The 25,740-nt window shown below is 41.7% G+C and overlaps 1 protein-coding gene across 2 annotated transcripts in view; it reads left to right on the top strand.

Moving 5' to 3' along the window:
* The first annotated feature begins 21,672 nt into the window (after positions 1–21,672).
* Positions 21,673–25,740, top strand: part of COLEC12 (collectin subfamily member 12) — a 159,818-nt gene continuing 155,750 nt past the window's right edge. Inside the window, exon 1 of one of the 2 annotated variants that reach the window (XM_066579616.1) lies at positions 21,673–22,040. In XM_066579616.1, the coding sequence (XP_066435713.1) occupies positions 22,034–22,040 (7 nt within the window). In that variant the 5' untranslated portion in view covers positions 21,673–22,033. The remainder of the gene's footprint in view (positions 22,041–25,740) is intronic. The other variant, XM_066579617.1, reaches the window with a different exon arrangement.

The raw sequence follows: 25,740 nt of genomic DNA on the forward strand, positions 1-25,740 counted from the left end.
GGTCCAGTCGTGGACAGGCCCTGCCAGCACCTCCTAGTCCAAGATCGCCTTAACAATTAAGATGAAAATCCTTCCTCCACATCCGGAAATTCGGAGAGCTGCAGGGTTCCTTGGGTACCCCAGAAAGGGGACCCAAAAAGAGGAAAAATTGAAAAGAGAAAAAAAAATGGCCCCAGCGCTGGAGAAGAATGTTCCAATAAAATATAAAAGTAACTGGTTTATTTGCAACGCGTTTCAGCCAAACATGGCCTTTTTCAAGCATGTAAAATCATGCATAGTTTGAGTGTTCTGTACTGTAAGTTTCTTACTAGAACATCTTTATCATGCAGATTGAAGAGCAGGGCGATGAATCACACGACTGGAATATAATTACAGACCTTATAATTACGTGTGTATCATAAGTACTTTCAATCTGGCCTTAATTTAGGAAACAAAGTATAACTGTGTTGAGGATTGGCATATTTAGTGGCTTACATTATATTTATAGACTATATAGGTGCATATACTAGTATACAATCAGCAATCACAGTTGGTCAGTATGACTGCTGCTGAACTCTAAATTTACACTTCAGTCTATTATTTACTATTGCTCTTTTATCTCCTGATAGACAAGCTGAAAAGGGCCAGATTTTTGCCCAATAATTAGACCAGGGTGCCTATGATTGTTGAATTGGGACAGAATTGGAATGCATATACTGTTGCTTACTAAGGGGAGTTAGCAAAGTTTATAGCAACTATGATCAGCCCAGTGGTTTGATATGTGACTTTCTTGGTTCGAATTAGTTACAAATGCCTCATAGGAAACTGTCCTATTACCAAATTGTCAGTAAATTGAATTATAGTAATACAGAAATAAGCATTATTTAAAGGGGTTGTCCAAGTTAAGGAAAACCTCTGTCAATGGGTACCCAAATCAGCAGTTACTCACCTCTCCCAGCACCCATACTCATCCTCCCCCTGTGACATCACTTTGCTGAGCCCGTCTTCAAACAAGCTACAGCAGCCAATGACTGTGCTCAGCAATCAAGCCATTGGCTGCTACAGCAGGTTTATGGAACATTATAGCTCCTGTAAACAGACAGCAGAGACTGGAGTCAGAGGATGAATGAGGAAGTGGATAGAGGTGAGTAACTGCTGATTTGTTATTTTAATTCATGGAGGATCCATTGACAGGGGCTCCCCTTAACTTGGACAACCCCTTTTAATTTTAGTAGCCACTAAGGCGACTACTGAATGGATAGTGCCATATAGCAAGTCTTAACAAAGGATAATGCACATAAAACTCTTTCTACTAGAGCATGGATATCATGGCAATTGCTTGGCCTCAGATGTGGTTGAAGCTAATGCCAAAATAGGAAATATTCAAATTCAATATCAAATTACTTGTCATTAGTAACTTAAATAGGAAGTTGGAACAGTGCCTCTACCTATAAGAAAGTAGCATTCCTGCAAGTCAGTGTACGACATTTTCACAAGCCTTGTAACAATGACTGGGATTATAAGCCAAAGTCTTCTCCAGAGAAAAAAGATATCCATATTATATATATATACTTTTTATATTCTCAGTCATTTAAATTCTGAAATTGACTTGCAGGAATGCTACCTTCTAATAGTTGGCTCTGTAGAGGTATTGTTCCATTTTCCCATTTTTATAAATTTCCCAGAGGAGCATGCATGGCCTTATAAGTCTCCTCACACCTTCTTGGTGCTCCCACTAAGGGCTCTTTCACATGAGTGCTGTTTAAGTGCAGTATGGCTGCGTGAAAAGATCACGGCTATACTGCTCTAAAGATTGTGTGAATGGGTTAATTTCAGCTACTTGAAATAGCCATTGGTTCTCATAGAAGCGCTTTCCTGTGTGGGCATCTAAAGCGCGCAGACAGCGCTCATGTGAAGAAGGCCTAAGGAGAAATGATACCCTATCTAAGCCAGAATAATGTAAGCATATGAGTCAGTTATGTTGATAAATCAGGAATTGCTTTAACCGGAGAGCGGCCTGCGCAGCAGGAGAGATAAACCTATCATAACTATCAATAGCTATAGTTGTAAGTCATCTAAGAAGTACATTATCAGTTATTATATACAAGTAATGCTGAAAAACTGTATATTCCAACATCAAAGTGTACCATTATACGCAGTAGCATTAGACCTGAGTACATACAAAAAAGTGCAGTTGTAGCATATAGCATAGGCAGCCATGGATTAATCAAACCCTTCCCCTTCATCTTGGTTTGGGTTGGACGGCTAGTTTACAGCCAAAACAAAGTTCCCGACTGTGGTTGGAAGTTGAATTGAATGATCTCCAGATACATAACGACTCTTAATAAGCAAGTCAAGTTTACAGAGAAAAATATTATGTTCTATATTTACAGAGATTCCGAAACTTTCTAATATGTATGCACCAGTTTGTAACACTTGCTACTAAGTATCCAGTCTAAAGTTAGTAAGAGATGGCAGCATTTCAGTACTGACTTGTTTATCTCCAAAAGCTCCCAGCTCGGCACCTTGCATTCAGGATAAAGTACAGTATTTGTGGGAACAGGTATTTTAAAGTAATAAAAGTAAAAATATTGCAGAATAAATGTTCTCTGTCAATTTATTTCTCTTGGCTTTAAACATAATGTTAAAAAATAGCTTGTCCTGGAAAATTGGCATCACCAGTCTCACGCTTGTGAGTCAACGCAAAGCCTGCTGAAAAGCTGTCCTGGACAAGTGTACAAATATGAACTCAACACGAAGAATCTGCATGTTTGTTACAGAGGTTATTCCATAAACACTGGACAATCAGGGCGGTTTCTAGGTTGCACCTTAAATAAGAATTTCGCTTTGCCAAGAAGTGATTAGAGAATGTCCTTAAGCTAGATTCTAGAAAGGAATCGGTCCCTCTCATCTGCTTAAGTGTGAAAGAGATGCAGTAGGTCTACATTTCACACCTAAGCCTAAAACGTAAGTGAGCTCATCACCCAGTTTTTGGCTTAGATGGTACATTATGATTAATAGAATTAAGCTTTCTGTGACTACGACTTTTGTACCTGGCAATGATACATAATGAGCTACTATAAACGTTTCCTGAGCTTTGATCAGTGTAGTTCTATCCATATAAATGGGGCAATACAAAAAAATTTAAAAATTAAAGAAATAAAGGCTATGAACACCTTTGCATTGATTTTTTTTTCATTGCTCATTTGCTTTCTCAATAGAATGTTACATTTTTAGCTAGGTTTAGAAATGTACATAATGCCTTCACCTATGCGGCTGTCCTGAATCTGATAGAAACTTGCAGCAAACTGTTGTGCTGACTCTTTTTGTTTTCCCACTCCCTCCTCTCAATGTTAGATATAACAGCAGGAAGGAGAGGAGGTTGTACACCACAGATAAGAGTATGAAAGTGGGGGTAGCATCCACGTTATCAGGTAGGGCAGATCACACAGGCTATAAATAGTGAGGAAAGCATGCACAAGGTGATATAAAGAGATAGGGGAGAAAAGTCTGAAACTGAAAGCAGATTGCAAATTGCATATCAATGGGGGTCTAAAAAATGAATGAAGAAATGAAGAATATTTTTACACTATTTGGAACAACAAAAACCTTTAAAACAATGAAAAGTATTCTTTACAAAAGAGGTCTCTAAACAGGTAAATCCAAATTGATGGCATCAATGCACGTCAGGCTAATGTACCTTGAGACAGTGAACCTTACACTGCTACCAGTAAGGCACTAACTAAAGTGAGGTAAGGCATCCTCCCATTCTTCACCATGGATCCCACAAGGGAGTATGAACTTAACTGGTCAGATGCTTAGGTTGCAGAGTAGTCACTGGCATCAGACAGACAACTCCATACATTGCACAGTGGCCCAAGTTGGTATTGCAGGCTGAATCCCATTCACTTTTAATGGTACTCAGCCTGCAGTACCAACATGAGCCACTGAGCAATGAACGAAGCTGTCTGCTTCCAGCAGCAAAGCAGTTTCATACATTACCTACCGAAGGTAACAGCTGATTACCATACTGTGGATAGGTCAAAAACTAAAAGTGGAACAATCCTTTTAAGGGTTGTTTTTTTGTGTTTGGATTACAATATGTAGGACGGTAGTGCAGCAATCATCATTTTGTTACAGTTCTGCTCCACTGTTTGAAATTTTAGGTATATAACATATAGCATGTAGTGAACATAGTGAGTAAATGACACACAGCGTTACTATGACAAATTAAATAGTTGTGTAATGAACTTTGGAAACACCAGAGTAATAAATCAGCTGCCAGAAAGTCTCGTATGTTTCTTTAATGTAATTCAAGAGCACATTCATTATGTGCAATTGACACAAATGTTGTTATTTTTGCACTTGAGCATACAACATGCACAAGGTAAATGACCCCACAAGTGCCATATGTCAATGCAGTTAGTGAGCATATGTTTACAGAAATCATTCACAAATCAAAACTCCAACTGCTCTAGTGCTGAGCAACTAATGGGACCCATCTCTGCAGAGAGGTTACGTGCATTCAGTGATGACTACAGGTGATTGATGGGGGTATGGAGAACTGAATGTTGCCCTATTCAATGTTTTAGGCAGGAATTACCCATGATGTGTGCTCTAGTCCTTTTTTTCAGCACTATTTGCATTATCCCTTTACTGTTTGACATTTGGTTTTCATTTTACCTGCATATGACATCATTATGTTTTTTAAGGCCTTCATTTTTCCTCCATGTGACATCATTACGTTTGGTTGTGATCTCATAGCGCAAATAGAAAGAAAGAACAATGCCTCTACAGCACCACCTATTGGAAGACAGCATTCCTGCAAGTCAATGTCAGACTTTTTAACAAGCTTTGTAACAATGTCTGGGAATATAAGCCAAAGCCTGAATCTTCTATAGAAGGAAAAGCTAATCATGTTCAGACAGACTGTTTGAGGGTGATTGCCACTCATCAGTGTGCATCGGGATTCTAGCTTGGCTAATGAGAGGCCTTTAGATGTGGGTCAGGAAGGATATCATTTTTCCTTACGGAGAGCACATAGAAGGTGACTTTAAATGCCATCCATGCTCCTCTGGGAAATATGCAAATAGGAAGATGGAACAATGCATCCTCAGCACCAGGGATTCCTGCAATTCAATGTCAGACCTATACATTGTTACACGGCTTGTTAAAAGGTCTGATATTGACTTGCAGGAATGCTGCATTCCAATAGGTGGAATAAGCATTGTTGCATCTTCCTATTTGCATTTTTCCCAGAGGAGCATGGATGGCCTTATAAGTCTCCTCACACCTTTTGGGTGCTCTCTTTAAGGATAAACGATACCCTTCCTGACCTGTGATATCATAGCATACAAGGTGACCTCTACTATATGTATAATTCCTGTGCTGTGATATCATGGTGTGCATTAACCCTCTTCTGTGATATCACCACGTTCACTGTTTCTGTCCTGTGAGATGAATATGTATATTAAAGCAGGCCACTTTAAGAAAGTTATCTTGGACTGCTAGCTTGGATTTTCTTTCTACATTCAATTGGTACTAATTTTCTGGAACACCTAGAGGTTTTTGTAATTCCATTTTTTTTAAAGCTTAAAAAAACCCCAAAACAACTGTAATGCCTGCTTGTGCTACAGGGACTATCATGTTACCATTTGTGGTTAAGCTCTTTAATCTAGTAAAGCTGGCCATGCACATGACATAGATATCATCACCAAAGGGGCTGATTTTGGCTATATGGGCCGACCATTGCTCGAAAAGTTTATGCAGTTGCTGATGGACATGTGACCTGGTAGGTTTAAAAAAAAGGTTGGCTGTAGTCTGGTGAAAATGCAAATGTATTGAATTCAGCTGACCATTGGCCTCTTTACGCAAGCCCATTTTGTGTTTTATGTCTTTTAAGGGATTGTGCACATGAATGATCCCACAGATGACTGATCAGCTGCATTCTGGCCAATCAAAACCTTATTTCTGTGACCAGCTTTAGAATGGACAGAGAAGGGACAATGATGAGAAAACATCTTGTCATCAATGCACTTTACCTTATCACTGCCAGGGATGTGGATGTTTTGATTTTCACCAATTTGCTATGCTACCTTAGGGTAGAAGCACATATGTGGGGGGACAGACCTTGCTTGCCTTATGACACCCAATTGCTGTATAGTTTTGCTGAATATTGGGGTTCTCTAATTTGGGCACATAGGCTGCGTTTCCTCATTGAGGTAACTGTATTTATTTTACTTATTTATATAGTGAGGGTGGGACACACATTACATATGAGAAAATACTTTCTGACAGTGTTGGTGATCCATAAGTGGAACAGGTTGCCATAGGAGGTGGTGAGTTTCTCCTTCAATGGAAGTATTCAAACAGAGGCTGGACAAACATCTGTCTGCGATGATTTAGTGAATCCTGCATTGAGCAGGGAGTTGGACCCGGTGACCCTGGAGGTCCCTTCCAACTCTATAATTCTGCAGTGCTGTAATAGGTTCTATCCTCAGGGGGTTCACCTATTAGAACTTTTTTAGAGTGTGGGAGACAGCCAGGGTACACTAAGAAAACATACGGAAACGTACAAAACTCCTTGCAGATGTGTTCCTTAGTCAGATTCGAACCAAGTACCCCAAGGCAATAGTGCTAACCACTGAGCCACCATGCTGCATGCACTAAAACTCTTAAGTCTTTATTTCCATGCAAATGCACTGATGTGATGAGCTGAGGTCTTCGGAGAGTCAGCCCACTCGGGGTAACAGAGAATGGCCCAAGCGGGTATTCAACCAATTTTATATTTATATAACCACAACTAAAATTCTCATCACATCATATTTTATGATGTAATGAATACAAAAATCAGATTAACAAGGCAAATCCCAATCATCATGGTGTGCTACTGGGTTTACTCTCTGCACAATTTCAGTCCAGTCTTGTTCTGAGCAGCTGAGTCACTTAAACCACCTATGGCTATTAACCTAACAACCGGTCTGTCTCAGCAGACACATAATTGGATCTGGTCAGTGATTGGCGTCTATGCCTTTCTAACATAAAGGATTGTATATTATTATTCTTAAGCTCTGATGATCTCTTGGTTTGTACGAACACATCAATACATCAGTCGATTTGGCAGTTTCAAAGATAGACCGGCACATTGACACAATCACCTATCCTTAATAAAAGTCTGATTGGTATACGTCTCACCGCTGAGACCCCCCCACTGATTCCGAGAACAGAGATCCGTTTTCCCTTTACTCCTAAATGCACAATTGCTGCACCCCCTGCAATGAGAAGCAGATTTAAAGGGGTATTCCAGAAACTGGCTAAAATTTTCAACATTTCCCTAACATTTCCACTTATTGCCATAATTCCAAACATCTATCTAAATCATCAAACTGAACTCCAGTACTGGTTTTTGCCAACCTTTACATCTGCAGCATCCCAGCCAGCTTGAAATTTCCATATTGTTATTTAAAATGACTGTCAGGAAGTGCAAAAACTACATCTCCCACAATGCCCCAGTGCCAGTTACTGATGAGTGCGCGTTCACAACTGTACAAACTGTGCTGTCATTTTAGATTTTGAAGGCAATGACTATGCCTGACCAGTAAACAGTGGAGCATACAGGACATAGCCATTGGATACCAATGGAGACCACAGGTAAAGCAATATCTCTGCAGCTCCATAAAATGAGTTATAACATAATTACATGTTATTGCATTAAGAAACATATAACTTTCACTTTGAATTGCTGGAATACCCCTTTAAATAGAGCTGTGGCCGCGCATGCTCTATTCATATCAATGGGGCTGGCGGAGATAGCCAAGTGCTTTATAGTCAGCTATTTCTGCCATCACTCCATTCAATCTGACATCATTAGAAGTGGAAGAAGTCTCTCCGCAGTGATGAGAAGAGGAGAACACGAGACCCCCATCCTCAAGATCATACTTTTATCGCCTATCCTATAAATAAGTGGTAAAAGTCTATGTTGGTACGACTCCTTTACGATCCATTTCACATGAGCATATATGCAAACACAAATCCAGAATGCAGCCATATTACAGATCACAGTGCATTAGTATGTCATCCTTACTAAATCTTAAAATAAATCTTGTTATTTGTATAGCGCCAACTTATTCCGCAATGCTTTCAGGTAATTTTTTTTTTATTTATTACCCCCCACCAAGCTGGGTATTCATTTTACCAACCTCAGAAGGATGAGTCGACCTTGAGCCGGTTACTACCTGAACCATGCAGGGATTGAACTTACAACCTTCAGGTCTTGAGCTGGAGCTTGCACTCTCTACCACACGAGGCTCTATCACTATGTAAGTATTGCATTTATATAATGAATCCTTAGGAAAAAATTGTCTCTTAAGATCTTAAACAGATGACTTTGTCCCATTATGTGGCCATGACAATCATATAATGGGACAAAATGAAACCATTGATTTCAATGGTTTCATTTTCATTAGCTGTACTTTCGCATATTAACCCTTTCCAATCCACTGTCTGACGTCTTCTTACATTCTGGTTGAAGCTTGTACAGCTCCAATTTCAGAAGACGTCTGACAGGGTATTCTTACCGTCTATTACCAGCCACTCTGCTGTTGGAGCCTCTCTGGCGCACGCACACTAGCTTTAGCCAGCAGATGGCACTATTGTATAACAGCAAAAAGTGAAAGCCTGAATCCAAAATTGGATTGGAAAGGGTTAATAGTACGAGCGAGAAAAAATAGAACTTGCCCTATCTCTCTTACGTGTAGCTAATACTATGTATGAGAAAGATAGAGAAGGACACATCTTCACGCTTTTTTCCCGAACTCGTGCGCATTAGCTCAGAGTTTGAATAGTCCGAGAAAAAAAACCCCTGTTAATACTCAATTACGCTCCATGGCGGTGAGCGCAGTTGGGCAGACGCCCATGTGAAGAAGCCCTAAGAAAAAAATTGAAATACATAACACAGCTCCTTTGCAAAACAAATAAACTACTAAGAACATACGGATGACATGTGGGTGCCTCTATATTTGGAAGACTGTCCACAGGCTTCAGTAGAAATTTTCATCTGCGAAACTTATGAAAATAGCACTATTAGCATTTGTCATGGGTGGTGGAATAGCAACAGAGGAGTCAGGATACCGTGCAGCAGATGGAGTAACCAAAATGGACAATATTACTTTGTGACCAAAACAATGGAACTGAACAATGGAATTATGATGATTAAGCAATTGAACGGTTGCTGTTAAATCCCCTGACACTAGCTACAGCTAACTAGAGCCTAAGATTTTAGCTGGTTCACAATATGGTGCACATTTTAGTGTATCTCTCAATCCATTGCCATGGCAACAGTTTAACCCTTTAGGGTAGTCCCTTACACATTTTTAGAATTAGTGCATATTTTATACATCCATAGCTCCAGAAATTACCTCTGGCTCTCAATTATGCCCCAGATGAAAAATATGCTAGTTTGAAAGTGGCCTTAGGAACCTTTCGCATGGGACAGAATTACGCCGCAGGATGCAACCGAATCCGAAGTTGCGGAATTCCACACCAAAATCCTTAGGTCTGAGGGCTCTTTCCCACGAGTGGATATACAGCGACAGCGTTTTTACATTTTCACGCCTGCTCTGAATAAGCGCCTGAATGGACATTTTTCCGCGAACACGGCCAGCATTTTATCATCCATTCACACGACCGCAAGCATCATTTTTAGCAAAAAAAATGCGCTGCACTCTAGAAAACAACCGCTCTGCCAAAACCCTCGCTCTGCTTTCCAGTGTCTATATAGAGGCACCTATAAGCTTTTTGCAGCATTGGAAACTGCAAAAATGTCTCCCCCTCCCTTCTCTTTTCCTGCTCCGATAAGAGTCTATGGGACCAGCCAGCATATATTGGCCAAAACATAGTTCCAGAACTATGTTTTGTCTGAGCGTATATGGGCCGGCCGCATATATGTACTTTTTTTCACGCCGCCGGCATATTTACGCACCGTATAATCGCCCATGTGAACGAATGCATTGCAAACAAATGCTTCACATTGGTAGCATATATACGCCCGGGGTGTGAGAACGCACCGTATATGCGCTCATGGGAATAAAGCCCTGTGGATGATGATGCTGAATTGCAAGCAGATTTAAAGCCATTTTCAATTCCGCATCAGAATAAACAGGCAGCCTGTGGATTGTGGTGTGGAATTTACCGCGGCTTGCAGTGTGGCATGTGGCCTATTCCATCCTGTGTGAAAGTGTAGTATTGTTTCAAAGTTAGATATGACACATCCTGGTATAATACAGCCAGGAGCCCATTCACAGCTCTGTTTCCAGGCAGACTCTGGCAGGCCTTCTGTGCCCTCTGGGTGTAGTACTTTGACTCTTACTTGGATTTGTTAAGTGTTGTGGCATCCTCATTTTCAGAATTCCTTTTAGCCCTACATTCCAGAACACTGAAATGTGTGTCCCAGTCCAGATGTTGTTTATGAGGCAATTACTTGGTCATGTATACAATTGTTATTAATGGTTACACCCAATAAGTTGGCTAGAAGGAGCAGAACACATTGTACACCTTATGTGCTTATCGCTGGTAAGAGCAGACTTTCCCTTTGGAAGATGTGATGATAAACATCGTTTCTATAGAATGCCATTGTAACAATTTCTGTTAAATACATCTTAATTCTTGTTACTTTTTTCACAAACATAACAATATATAACATAACATTGTAAAACAAGTCACTTTAGGGACTAGATGGCAGGAGGCAGAGCACATAACGATATTTTAGCCTCTCTCTTAAACTCTACAGACCTATTGACTATATGACCGTTTGAAATTTTTGCAATGTTCCTAGAAACTACTAAGTAACGCAGATATATAGTAATGGGCACCCAAAAGCTAGAATTGGCACTATTTTCAGATTAAATTAATAATACCCCGTTTCCCTGAAAATAAGACATACCCTGAAAATAAGACATAGCATGATTTTTCAGAATTTTTGAGGATGCAAAATGATTTTTCAAGCTTTTTGAGGGTGCTTGAAATGTAAGCCCTACTCCAAAATTAAGCCCTGCTAACAGTTAATTAAAAAAGTCAATTTAAATAGTGTCCAGGCAGCTATACATGTAAAAAGTTAGACCTTTTTGAACAAAAATTAATATAAGACACTGTCTTATTTTCTGGGAAACACGGTAATAATAATCTTTATTTGTATTGCGCCAACATATCTGCTTTACATTATGACAAATGACTTCATGATATGTTTGCCACCCGCTTTGTTGCAATCTACTTCGTGGATTTATAGTTCACACAAATGTCAATTATTACTTCTAGGTCTCATGCACACAACAGAAGTTCATGGTACCCTTGTGTGTATTCTTTGTTTTTCCTGTTAATGTTTGGCATGCTGCATTGGCTGCAATATTAGGAAGTAATTCTCCACTAGAATTACAATAATCTATACGAACTATGTAAGCGATAAAATACTTAACAAGAGCTTCGGCATGGGAATGGCAAGGGGAGTTCTACGTCTTGTTATTTTATAGCATTGTAAGCTGTTTATAAAAATAATGATGTGGCTTTAGGGCCTTTTCACAGGCCTGTATTTTAGGCCGTGTGCTGTCTATGTATGTTAGGGATCAAACACAGGACCTCCTGTACTCCAGTCAGCAGCTCTCCCTGTTGAGCTATCCAACCTTCTAAACAGCTCCCTTGCTGGACCTTAGCCTGGTTCCCATATCGCTGATCCAGTTTCCTGTCTTGGCTTCACCCTGCTCTAGATTAAGCAAACTCTAAAAGCCTGGCCCTGCCTCTGCTCCAGTGCGAGATTATTGTGCTCTGCCGGTAATCAAGTTCTTGTATATGCTCTTATGATTGCTGCTCCTGTTACCGCACTCTGGCTACCTCCTGACTACGTTACCTGCCTGCTCCTTTTGTACTGCAACTGAAATCCACCGTTATTGACCCCTGGCTTTGTTTGACCACCCGGGTTTCAAACTCGAGGCTCCAGGTCGTTACAGTGTATGAATAGACACACAGACTCATAATAGTCAATCAGGTTATTCACATGGCCATTTTCTCACACAGAATAGTGGACTCTTCCATGGAGTAGAGCAAGGCATGTAGTGTATAGGTTGCTGAGAGAATTGAACAGTGCATGGACGGCATCTGAATGCTGTCCGATTTTTTTTTTCTTTTGTATCCAAATTCTCAGTCCGAACATGGCAACGGCGTGTGAATAAGCCCTTAAAGGGGTTGTCCCGCGGCAGCAAGTGGGTCTATACACTTCTGTATGGCCATATTAATGCACTTTGTAATGTACATTGTGCATTAATTATGAGCCATACAGAAGTTATAAGAAGTTTTTCACTTACCTGCTCCGTTGCTAGCGTCCTCGTTTCCATGGAGCCGACTAATTTTCGCCGTCTAATGGCCAAATTAGCCGCGCTTGCGCAGTCCCGGTCTTCTTCTTTTTTCAATGGGGCTGCTCGTGCTGGATGCCGGCTCCGTGTAGCTCCGCCCCGTCACGTGCCGATTCCAGCCAATCAGGAGGCTGGAATCGGCAATGGACCGCACAGAAGCCCTGCGGTCCACCGAGTGAGAAGATCCCCGCGGCCATCTTCATCAGGTAAGTAAGAAGTCACCGGAGCGCGGGGATTCAGGTAAGCGCTCTCCGGTGTTCTTTTTTAACCCATGCATCGGGGTTGTCTCGCGGCGAACGGGGGGGGGGGGGGGGTTGAAAAAAAAACAAAAACCGTTTCGGCGCGGGACAACCCCTTTAAGGATATATGAGCCCTTTCATTAAGTTCAGAAAACCGTTTACTTTGTAATCAGAAACCAGATATAATTACAGCTCTAAGGGATGTTAGTAATTACGGAAGATGATTGTTTACTGTGCAAAAATGACATAACAAATCATTTTCTTCATGTATTTTCATTTTAGAACTTGTAGACATTTAATATTTGATCTTCATTTAAACAATATATAATGGTTAATTGAATAAAAAAAACTGTAACAAATTGACTTTTCAATAATTCAATATAAGAAGACATACATGTCCCATATCCTTTTGTGGAAAAAGGTATATACATTTATCATTATCTTAAAAAAGCTAAAATTAAAATTTGGTGCCCCAGATCAGGTGCAAGTTTATTGCAGCAATTTTCAGTAAAATATGCAATTTTCAGCTCATGTAAATACAGCCCAGCTGAGGATTTTAGGGGAAGCTGTCTAACCTCACGCCTTTATTTTGGTTCGCTCTTTGTTGTTGAAATGTGTGATGTCGTTGTGCTTAGATCCCAGGAACTCTCTAAGGCCTCATGTCCACTGGACAATTAAAATTACAAAATTCACGCGGGTGTCCCGCATGCGTTTTCCGCAGCCATAGGAATGCATTGGAGACCCGCAGGTAAGTAAATACCTGCGGATGTCCTTTTTCGCTGCCGCGCGGATCGCACATGTGGGAAATCACGTGCAGCATGCTCCATTTTCTGCGGGTGTCCCGCAGGCTTCCATAGAAGCCCATGGAAGCCCTGCACACCCGCAGCTGAATTTCTGCTCTCCGGCCAGGGAGCGGATAGCAGGAGTTTAAAAAAAAAGAGTGCACGGCGCATGTGTGTGGCACGTTTCCGGTGTGCCGAGCACATCCGCCGGGCCGAAGAAAGAAGATCCAGCAACAACGGAGGGAAGATCCACTTCGTCCGGACAGGTAAGAGAAATCAATTTTCAAGGCCTCATGTCCGCGGGAAAGGAGGGACCCGCTGCGGGATTCTGCATGGAGAATCCACGCGGCCCCAAATTTCCTGGTGGACATGAGGCCTAAAGCCATCAGAAGAAAATCTCTAGACATTCATGAGTCTGGAAAGATATATAAAAATATTGTCAAATAACTGGACAGCAATCCTTCCACTGTCCAGATGAACGTCAAGTGGGATGAGCAAGTGTGGATTTGCTCTATTTTCTGGTTTTAGTGATAATAAATCTATTTAAAAATTGGCACAAATTAATTGCTAAATTCGTCCAAAATGCTTTTGTGTGCATTTGAAAGAAGATCAAATTATTAATAAGTCCACATATCGCAAAAAATGTAAGAACTTTACATGGAGTATCCTTACTTTTTCACGTGATAAGACAAAGTGTAAAATTTCCTGCCCTTCTTGTAGTACGAGTTGGTAAAAGAAATGCTAGATTTTTACACCTGTACTTTGTCTTATCCTGTTTCCACGACCGTGGTACTCTGTGCCCTTCCAGTGATGCTCTTCGTGTATTCTTGGAGTAATACAGGGATTTGGTGCTTATAGCAGTATTTGATTGAAACCGCTTTCATACGAGCGTCAAATCGTGTGACTTTCTCGCGATGTAACAGCGTTACAAATCGCATGTATGTGAACCCTATGCTTTCCAATGGGTTCCTTCACATTATCGATGTTTTGTAGGCTGCTACATTGCAAGAAAAAAAAATCGCAGCATGCTCTATATAGCTGCGATTTGTGATGTTTTGTAGCCCATGTTTCCCTGCGTCCCTCCTTTGTGTTGCATCGCTTTGCACAAAATCGCAGTTTTTGTGCAGTGCGATGCAACTTTTACAGTAGGAAGTCCTACTGCTTGTCCCTAGAATACACCCTAGCTGCATAAAAAAACCCCAAAACAATACATTATCTAACAGGCGCTGTCAGGTCTGCCGCACTGCTTCCCCGGTTATTCCACGGTACTTGTTTGTAGTCTTCAGTCAGCGCTTCCTGGTCAGGGGTTTCAAAAATCCCGCCTCCAGGAAGTGCTGGCTATGATTGGTTCTTGAGTGCCACAGCTCAGCCATTCACTGCAGAGCTCGATGAGCCAATCACAGCCCTAGCATTGAATGGGTCATGGGAGATAAAGAAGGCATGCACTAGCGTTTTTGTTGACTGTTATTGAGGAAAGAGTGTATCAGAGAGATGGTTTTGAGTTAGATGAGGCAGGGAGAGGCAAAGTCTTGTATAACATGCAATTTTTCATTGACAGAATTAGTGTTTTAGAAGTAAACTGTGAGATTCATCTTATTACGACATTTTCAACAAATAACTAGAAATATGTTGAGTTTAAGAATGAAAAAAGCAAATATATAGCCCAATATATCTACAATCCATTCTTAATTCTGTAGTAGACAGTTGTATTCTATAACAATTGCCCCAAACTCCCAAGGTTTCCTGAGATATGAAATCGTCAGTAGTCACCAGGAAAAGGAAGCCTTTAAAGGATGCCAGCTTTGATAGTCTAATGTTTGTGTTCCAGAAAATTGCAGTGATGGTTAGCAGGGCTCTTCCTCTTTTTCCTTATCAATCAAACTTCCTGAACCACATAACTTTCTGCTTGTTTTGTTTAGAGTTCCCCCACAGGAAAGACGAGGGCACCAGAGAAGGGCCTCTCAAATACCTCACCAGCCAGAACATAGAGACATCTGGGCCTCAATAGTGATTGAATTAAAAATATTTCTTAAAGGGAACCTGTCACCTCCACACATCACTATAAACTAAGTTATGGTGCTATTAGGGAAGGTGATGGGGAGCTGGATGAAATAGTTTTTATACTCACCTGATAGATTGCCCAATCATGTGATACATAGTGCACAAATATAGTGCGAGCAAAGCCAACCAATCATGTCCACCATTACCCAGCCCACTGACTGGTCATATAAGCCGCAATGTCTGAATATAGTGGCAGCCACACTACACAATGTCTACTATAGTTCTCAAATATAGCATCAGCCACACTGCCCCATCATGTCACCCATAATGCCAAAAGGCCAGACATGCTGCACAATGTCATCCATTAATATAATTCCACTGCCAGATATTGTTTTTTTGGAATGAGTGAACTGAGGGCCAGACGAAATATCCAATCTTGCTGTTTCACGATGCTGGCATGTAAGTTCAACCTCTCCATCAGAGATCAGCATATGATAGCTATTGCCAAAATCTCCCCAGGTGCACCTCATCAATAACTGAGGCTTGACTTATTACTTGCAATTTTAGCAGACCAATGCATCAGCCTGCATAGTGAATAGCTCTTACCCTAGAAGAAATCCATCTTCTTACAACTGGGAATGTAACACAAGGCTGCACAAGAGTTGCAAATACAAATATTACATACCGGGGCTGCCCCAAAAATGTTACCACGGGGCACCCCTACCAAAAAGGGGGTGTGGTCAAGGGGCACGACTAGTGGCATGGCTTATCACTACATATGATTTTACCTCTGACATTCCGGGCATCCAGCTCCTCTAGTGAGCACACCACCACTGGCTACTTCTGCATCACTTGACCAGCGGCAATGCACTCACGAGAGGCTCCCAGGAGCCTGGTGAAGAAGGCGCCAAGAGCACAAATATTTCAGAGGTGAGAGGGAGCATGCTATCTTCTGAAATCAGCTGCAGAAGCAGAGCTGATTTTGAGTCAAAATCCACACCATTGTTGCATATTTTGACTCGGAAATACTGTGGGTTTTGCCATAGAATTTTCCGCGGCAGAAAATCTGCAGCATTTCCACCATTTGTACATATACCCTCAGGCTGGCTCCACACAGAGCTGATTTGCTGTGGAATATCTGCAGCGGACATTCTGCAGCAGATCAGCCCAATTATTATGCAGCGGAAACGGCAATAAAATTGACAGGCTGCGGAATTAAATTCCGCACCACATGTCATGTTCCGCACGGGTTTTGTGCAGATTTTTTTCAGCAGCTGGAGAGGAGATTTTCAAAATCTCATCCACTTTGCTGCTACTATAAATGCTTTAGAATTTCTGTGCAGAGGGTCTGCATGAAAATCCTGCAGCACATCCACCTGTGTGGACCCAGCCTAAAGGAGTTTCCCTGGCAGTGCCCGCCGGGATACAGCAGGGTTGGAGTATGAATGGGAGCTGTGCCTGTATTAGCCACCATTCGTATTTACAGGCACAATTTCCATTGATTTCAATGAGAGCTGTGCCTGCAGTGCCGACGACTACACAAGGGTCGGAGCAGAAGCAGCATCCCAGCAGGCACTGCCTGGAAAACCAATTTAATGTCGGCTGCGTGATTCCCAGCCTTGAAAAAACGTCACCCGTGGCGGATTCTCGCGGCTCATCAATATGCTGCGGCACCACAGTTGGGAATCACTGCTCCAGTGTAATACCTATAACTGCATTTTTAATTAGATTCAACTAAAGTTCTGCATGTTTTAAATCCCTGAAGAATTAACCCTCGAAGAAGAGACAATAAATAGAGCCATGGGAACTACTTAACTCGGCAAAGCATGAGCAGATCCATGTATAAGGAAAATCAATTGTTTGCATTAAGGAACTGGAGTGTATACAGAACATGTTTAGGTTTTATAGTATAAAAATGATATCTCATCCAAAAATGTATAAACTCCATACACTTTTTGTATTTAAGCTTGGCATTGCTCCATGGCAACCATATATTTGAGTTATTATTCTTAAAAATTCTTTTCACTCATTTATTAGCTCCATTCTCACCAAATAATAAAGCAGACATGTTTTTATATCCCCTTTTCCTTTTTCCAACAAATCCTATCAGCTTATAAAATGTTAACAAGGCAAGTCATCTGATTTTTCCCATAGAAATGCTTATTACGCACAAAAAGACATTCAGGCTAATTGACAGCAAACACGATAGAAATGCTATAAAATGTAATAACACAGGCTAATATTAGGGTGATTGACCATTTAAGACATTCTTCTTTTTTTTTGCTACAAAGACAAATGAAGTACTACAAGAAGTATTATGAGAAGGTCCATGAGTCCTTGCCATAAAGCATCATGTACACAAAGCAAATAAGTTCCACAACACCAGGGAAAGAATGACCAGGTCTGACTTGTGGATATACAACGGTTGCAACAGTAGATATGAATATAAATAAACATTGCTTTATTGTCTACAAAGAAAATTTGGGCTAGATGTACACTTCATCCCGAAGTCCAGCTACGATTTCTGGAACACTATAATATCCATGATCTTTAACCCTTTCCAATCCACTGTCTGATCTCTGAATACATTATGATTTAAGGCTGTACAGCTCCGATGTTGGAAGACGTCCGTCGGGGTTCTCTTACTGTATATTGCCAGCCTCTCTGCTGTCAGAGCTTATCCAATGTGTCACCTCATGCAGTACTGGCTTTAGCCAGCAGATAGTGCCGTTGTATAATGGCAGAAAAAGAGTAAGTCCCCTAGGAAAACCAGGATACAAATTGGATTAGAAAGGGTTAACGACAGTTAGAGACAATATTACTACTTTGATTGACATATATGATGCCCATATTTTGTCTACTTTTTGTGGCCATTTCCAGTGTTTCGGCTGCTCATACTCATTAGGCCGGTTTCACACAGGTGACAAAATCGTGTTATTTTCTCACAATGCGACAGCGCTGCAAATCGGATGTATGTGAAGCCCATGCTTTCCAATGGGTTCCGTCACACTAGCGATGTTTCGTAAGCTGCTATATTGCAAGAAAAAAAATCACGGGTTGCTAAATTTTGCCGCGATTTGCTATGTTTTGTAGCCTATGTTCTCCTGTAGAGACTTCCTTTATGTTGCATCGCATCGCATGAAAACGCAGTTTTCGTGCAGTGCATTGCAACTTTTACAGTAGGAAATCCTACTGTTAAGCCCTAAAATAAGACCTATCTGCATTAAAACAAAAAAAATAAATACATCATGTAGCAGGTGCTGTCAGGTACGCCACACGTCTTCTCCTGAAGCTCCGGCAGACTTGCTTGTAGTTTTCAGCAAGTGCTTCCTGGTTTGCAGGTTCAAAATCCCCGCCTCCAGAAAGCACTGGCTGTGATTGGTTCTCGAGCGCTGCGGCTCAGTCAATCAGAGTCAGTGCTGAATTTTGAAGCTCCAAGCCAAGAAGCGCTTGCTGAAAACTATAAGCATGTCTTCCGGAGCTGTGGAGGAGATGTGCGGTGGACCTGACAGCGGCTATTAGGTGATGTATTTCTTTTTTTTTATGCAAATAGGCCTTATTTTATGGGGTAGGGTTTATATTTCAAGCCTTCCCCCTGAAAATTCTGGCAAAAGACTGCTACAAAGTCGATTTTCTTGCGGCGATATTGCTGTCGCTGGTGTGAAAAAAGCCTTATGCTCACTTCATACTCTTCTTCCGATTTTGCTGTCACAATTCCTGGAAAGTACTCCCCTTCATATCGTGCAATTACAAACGACGTTACTGAAATGTCTACAGCATGGAAAGGTAAGGCCGTCTCCATGTTGCTTAGTTGATGGTCACTGTCAGGATCTAGGCTTAGGCTTGGAGTATCATGGGTTATTCTCTGGAGTTTCACTATAACCATGAACCAGTGTTTGAGCACCCCAAGAAAGGTTTCTAATAATGGCATTTGCCAATTTGTATGTTAGTCCGGGTTCTAACAGCCCCAGGGATGCAATGCTAATGGAGATTGATTAACATAATGGCTTCATGTATTACTTCTTGTGGCGTAAGTACAAACAATCACCTCTTTATTTTCCTCTGGAGATGAGCCTGTTGCAGTACTTAGTGTTGGGTGGGCCAGTCTTTCATTTGTTATCATGTGACAAAATCAATCGATCACTGGACTTCACACTCGGTGGATGCCCTGCATCCAATAGTCGTAGTATTTTAATTGGATTGCTCAAGAATGGCTAATTATTAGAAAGTAGAGCTCAAGTAACATTCCAATATTTTGATATTCCTAGATCACTTTCATCAAATCGCTCTAGTTATTAACGTTGATGTCTCACGAAGACAACCTTTATAGAATATAGTATTACATTTCAGCCATACAATGCAGGCCAGATCCATCAGCACTTTCTAGCTCAGAGGGGTTCCTGAGCAATCCTGGCAATCACATGTCCTGATAGGGCCAATGGATGGGGGTTGTCTTCATGAAATAACCCATTGGAGATGTTTTCAATTTCTTATCTTTTAGTCCTAGAAAGACTTTCTGATGGACCAACTTTGGAAATGTATATTGACAAGAAGAAGAGGATAGATATAAGTTCAGGATCAGACGTCACAAAGTTCACTTGTGGGCTATAACTATGGAGACACAGAGCTGCATATGAGCTGTATACACAAAACGGTAGAAGTTTAATCAAGGACGTTTGCAAAGTTGCTTCACTTTTTATTTAATATGCATTAGAACAGTTTCACATGAGAGTACTACGGCCACATTTCAGTGTCCGTAATACAGATGTGTGTCCCAGCAGGTTTATTGACCCAAAGTGTTGACATCATAGATTCCTTAGGTTGTATGGGCATTTGTAGAGAGGCGTAACTCCTGGTCCCCAATGCAACACCTGCAATAGGGCCAGCAATCTACCAAATTCCATTTACAACACTAGTGTCTCATGTGATAGAGGGATTTTTAGGCATCCTCAGGTAGCAGGGCCCAATTCAACTTCTACTTTGTATCCACTGTAGCTATACCCTGGACATGTCAATACTACATTCGAAAGAAGCAGTTTGTTGCACTGTAATGCTTCAGTAGTCTTGCGCTGCATTTAAAAGATTATTGCTAAGAAAATCGTTCAAATGAGCAAAACTGAACAATAGTCGCTCAGGTTAAACGCAGCCAGTGACTGAATGATGAATGAGAATCCCTTACTTTTCATTCGTCGCTCAGTTTCAGCCGGCATAAAAGCCAGCCCCGACTCATGCAGTTTAATCACTGTATCACTGTATCTCCAGTATTTCCCATAGAAATGTAAAACACTGAACGATTAGTGAACAAGAACTACACGAATCCCAACCCGCTTGCTCGGGCAAAGGAGAATCGATTGATTCCAATCCCATGTAATAGGAACATTACCTAGGTGGAAACTACGGGGCCGACCAAATCAACTTTTCACAGGACCAACTGTCAGAATAAAGCGCATTGACATGGCTTACCAGGTGGCATACAGCGGGTTGGCAGATACCCATAGACAGACCATATTGTTGCTTGGACAACTGCATTTCTTAAAGGGAAACTTCCGCACGAACACTGGTAACACTTTTCCCTCACTGTGATCACCCGGGGCTGAATTTCATAAGCAGATTGAGCGAGATTTCATCACAATATGAGCAGCTCCTTACTCTTGTCTTTCTCGTTCTTGGTTCACTAACTCCTGGTCGCTATAATTCTTCAATTCATGACAGCCCCCAGGATTCTCCCTTTCTACCTCCTACTACTGCACAGATTTCCATTTTCCCACTGAACTTTTCTTAGTTTTGGAAGCTGCTTATCTCAGTAATACCCCTTTCACAAACCTTGCGACACTTCACTCGGCAACCTGGAGGTACAAAGTTTAAAGGACCGGTTACATGCAAAACTTTTTTTTTTGTCAATCCTAAAGTCGATAATTAACTTAAATATGCCAATACTACAGTTTGCAGCAGAAGAACTATTAAAACTCCCCTTAGAACTCTTTCCTTGTATGTATTTTTAGCCCTCGTATACTACATCGCTGACTATGTATTCAGCACGAATCCAGTTAGACTACACCTATGTTTGCTTTGAGCAGTAATGTAGTCCAGACAACCATGTATCCTGGTCCTTCATCGCCCCCCTACTTCCTTAGATGAAGGAGACAAGGAGAGGTCTGGTATGTTACATGCTCCCTCCTCACATCACTGCAGGACACATCTCCTCGGTCTCCTCTTGTTGTGACACCCATAAACTCAAAGGGGAGGAGATGGGGAGTGGCAGAGCCCTGAAACTCATATGTACAAATGCACATGGTTGCAGAATAAGTTTGGGCTCGCAGGATTGCCCAGTGACTAACTTTTAGAGTGGGAGACTTTACATCTATAGGCGACAAAGCGCCTGTTTGAAGCAAAGTTGGGATTGAGTTTTCAGAGCTGTGTGATGACAGAGTAGGAGGAGGCGCAGCAACAAGTCCGGCCTGAGACTTTACAGCATCTTTCTGAGTTTGGAAGCTGAGGGCAGAGCCCCTCACTCGTCATCTGTAGCTGGCCCTGTGCAATATGGGCATATAACAACCAGGAGACCACCAAGCGTCAACTAACACCTCATTAACAACACCTCCGAATTTCCTGCGTTCCCCCCTTCTGTGCCAACATGAAAGGTAAGGACTGTTCAGCACCAGTCAGCTGGAGTAGGTGCACTGACACAACTGGAAGGTCTTTGGAGGTCCCTGACAATGTACAGAGGTAGCAGAGCTGAATGCGCCTTTAGTTATGCATGATGCAGAGCTGAGTTTGTCTTTGGTTTATAGTTGCACTTACGTGTTAGGGCTGAATTTGTCATGCAAAGAGTTGCGTTTCTGTATCGTATAGATGCATTAAGGATGCGTTTCTCATTTGGAACAACTTGTATGATGATATAGTTTTACATAGAACTGCAGGGTTCTAAGAGAAAGTTGCAATATTTGTATTTGACATATTTGTTACAATATCTGCCACCTATATGCTTCATGTCTGTCATCGACCTTCCTAAAAGCCTTGGCTAAAAGTCCTCTTAAAGGCATGATTCAAAATCTTCTTAAGAAGATAAAAAATGTTTCAGCTTGCTACATTTGTTTCCTTATTTATTTAGATAACCCCCTTTGATTTGCCCTTTAAGAACAGGATGAGTTTACAGCACCACGTCCCCTTCCAGTAACTAGACTGGGAGTTGCAGGACCGCTGGCAACTAGTAAAATCAATGACTATTTGATTACTTGATTTTAATGGGCAGCTTTTCATTCTCAGTAACGCTTGTATGGCAGCTACTTTGCAGAACTAGGACGCCTACTATCAGCTGAGCTCAGGGGGATCCGGAATCTGTAAAGGGGTTGTCCAAATTGCACACCCCCTTAAAGTTACGACACTGAGACAGATGTTAGTGGACAGATTTTCCTGTTTATTCACTTATTCCCCTATGTAAAGTTCAGTGTGAAGGGTCTAGAACGGACAGTCCTCTTTTCCATCGCCGTTCTCTACGCTTTCCTACTACAGCCCCGTACTGGCCTTTTTTCGTGATGTGCTGTTTTCCTCTGCACATCTGGAAATGGTTAGGTGCCAGTGGAGGCAGGACTGGCTTGTGAAATAAATTTGGCATCCATCTATCCAGGATCCACTGACTGGAAAATATTTGCTTTTTCTTTTACATATGAGAGATCTGAGAGTAAGCGGAGGATACACGTTAAAAACATGCTGGTCCAATTAGGTTAGTGAAGTACAGAGTATCTGGTCCAGACTAATGTAAATGGTGGTGACTTAGCAACATTACGAGGGATTGCGAGCATTAGAGATATCATTAAAAACAAACAATGTATTTATTAAAGCGGAATAATATTTTAATTATAACTTGTGGAATCCTGAGGACATCCAGCTGATTATATATCAGCCTTTCAGTCGCCGAGTTCTCAAAGTAATGTGATCCAGATTCTCCTTCTCTGGAGATCTAGAGAGGGCTAAACATTCTGCAGTGATATTATAGGGGTTTTCCATGGGAATACTACTGATGACCTTAGGATAGGTCATCAATAGTTGATCGTCCGGGGACCTGAGTGGTGGACTGCAGTCAATCAGCTGATTGGGCGCCTACTGTCAGTGCAGCACCATGTGTAGTGGTGCTGACAGTGGACGCCCAATCGGTTGATCGGTGGGGTCACAAGCAGTGGACCCAAGCCAATCAAGTATTGATGACCTATCCTGAGGTCATCAGCAGTATTTCCATGTAAAACCCCGTTAACAGTATTTTAGGGTTTTGTCACACATGCAGACTTTGTTAAAGTTTTTTGAAGGCAAAACCAGGAATGGATTTAAAAAAAGAGGAAAAGTTGTATCTGTCCTTTAGAGTGCGTTCCCACGTATCAAAAAACTCTTGTGGCTCAATGTCTGCCCAGCCAATAGTAGCACGATCTTGACAATAAGGTCATAAAGATTGTGCAGCTATTGGCAACTGTGGCTGGGCGGAGTCTCCGTAAGAAGTGTTTTTTGCTATGTGGGAATGTAGCCTCATACCTTTTCTCTTTTAATGATCATCGGATGATTTTGGCTTTAAGATTTGCATTAAATGGGTTTTCGTTTAACGCTTTTCAGGACTGATTACCTATCTTTTAGATAGATCAGCAGTAATTGATTGGCGGAGGTCCGCTACTTGGGACCCCCAATGAACACCTGATCTCAGCCCCTGCACTCACTGCAGCAGGCTGGATGTTGATGGTTCAGTTCACATTGGAGTCAGAGCTGAAAGTGCTATAGGAGGTATAGCCCCCATTGATTTTAATGCCACCTGCCAATCAACCCGGAGGATTTCAATGACCCCCACCAATCAACTACTGATGATCCATCCTGAGGATAAGTCCTCAGTACTAAAAACTTTAATGTCCGGAAAACCCCTTTAAGAAACCTGAGCAAAACCTGTGACCGCAATCTCACAGTGCAACCAGTTGGGAAGAGCAATGCTTTCAAAAGCATCCTAGCCCCTCTGATTGAGATTATGGGCCTCTACTACCGTAACACCATCCCTAGCATGTCTATATGACATATCACCAGTTATAATGTTTCTAATTGCATTTCCCTTTTAAGAGGAAGAAGCAGATTAATAGACTTTGTTAGCTTTTGCATATTTTGTGCATGATTATTTATTGTTACACTACTATAGTGTTACTATTAGAATATCTCCATTTAGTGTCAGTAGTGGACATATCTTATCTGCAACCAGTGTGTGCAATGAGGCACACTGCACCAAGGTTGTCCAAGGCTTTTACTATTGATGGCCTACCCTATGCCAAGTCATCAATAGTTGATTGGAGGAGGTCTGGTGTTCACGATCCTCACTAATCAGCTGCATGATAGGGGATAACTAGCTGATCGTGGGGGTCTAACTGTTGGGACCCTCACTGATCACCAGTGACCCCTGAGAGACCCGGCAAAATGAATGAAGCAGCAGTATGCATGCTTAGCCACCAAGCCATTCATTTAAGTGGCAGTGCAGAAAATAGCCAAGTTCAAGTGTTCTAAAATCTCTGGCACTCTCATTGAATTGAATGGAGTGGTGGCTGAGCATGCACACTGCTGCTCCATTCATTTTGCCAGTCTCTCAGGACACAGGAGTCTTGTTCTAGTGATCGTTGAGTCCCAATGGTTGGAACCCCACCAATCAGCTAGTTATCCCCTGTCCTGTGGATAGGAAATAACTTAAAGGGGTTTACCAGGATTACAAATTATTCCCTAAGCACAGTAGTGGTAACTTGCTGCTTGGTTTGAGCTTCACCACTGAGACCCCACCGATCCTGAGAACAGAGTTCCTGTGTCTCCCTTTCTCTTCACTGTGGGCTTACAGCACTCCCTGCAGTGAGGAAGAGATCGAATGGTCAGCGATAGTGCATGCACTCTGCCATTCTATTCATTTTCAATGGGACTGCTGGAGATATCCAAGGGGCAAGTGCTCGGGTATTTCTATCAGCCCCATTGAAATGAATGAAGCGCCAACCGCACATACTCAGCCAGCACTCTATTCAGTGTGACGTCACTGAGGGAGAGAGAACCATCCTTGCAATAATAAGAACAAGGGGACACAGGACCCCAATTCTCAGGATCAGTGGGGTCTCATTGGTGAGATTCCCACCGATAAGCAAGTTATCGCCTATCCTGTGGATTGGGGGAAACTTGCAATTATGGTGCAACCCCACTTAATGTCACTGGAATACCCCTTTAATGCTTTGTATGATCCCAATACCACTTTTGTGGAGCTTCCAGTTGAATCATTAGTGACATATCTATTTAGTCATGAGGTCCTCCATAGCGCATTAGCTATGGGCAATTGTGAGATGTGAT

The sequence above is a fragment of the Eleutherodactylus coqui genome, chromosome 9 (genome assembly GCF_035609145.1).
Source record: "Eleutherodactylus coqui strain aEleCoq1 chromosome 9, aEleCoq1.hap1, whole genome shotgun sequence".
NCBI classification, from domain to species: domain Eukaryota; kingdom Metazoa; phylum Chordata; class Amphibia; order Anura; family Eleutherodactylidae; genus Eleutherodactylus; species Eleutherodactylus coqui.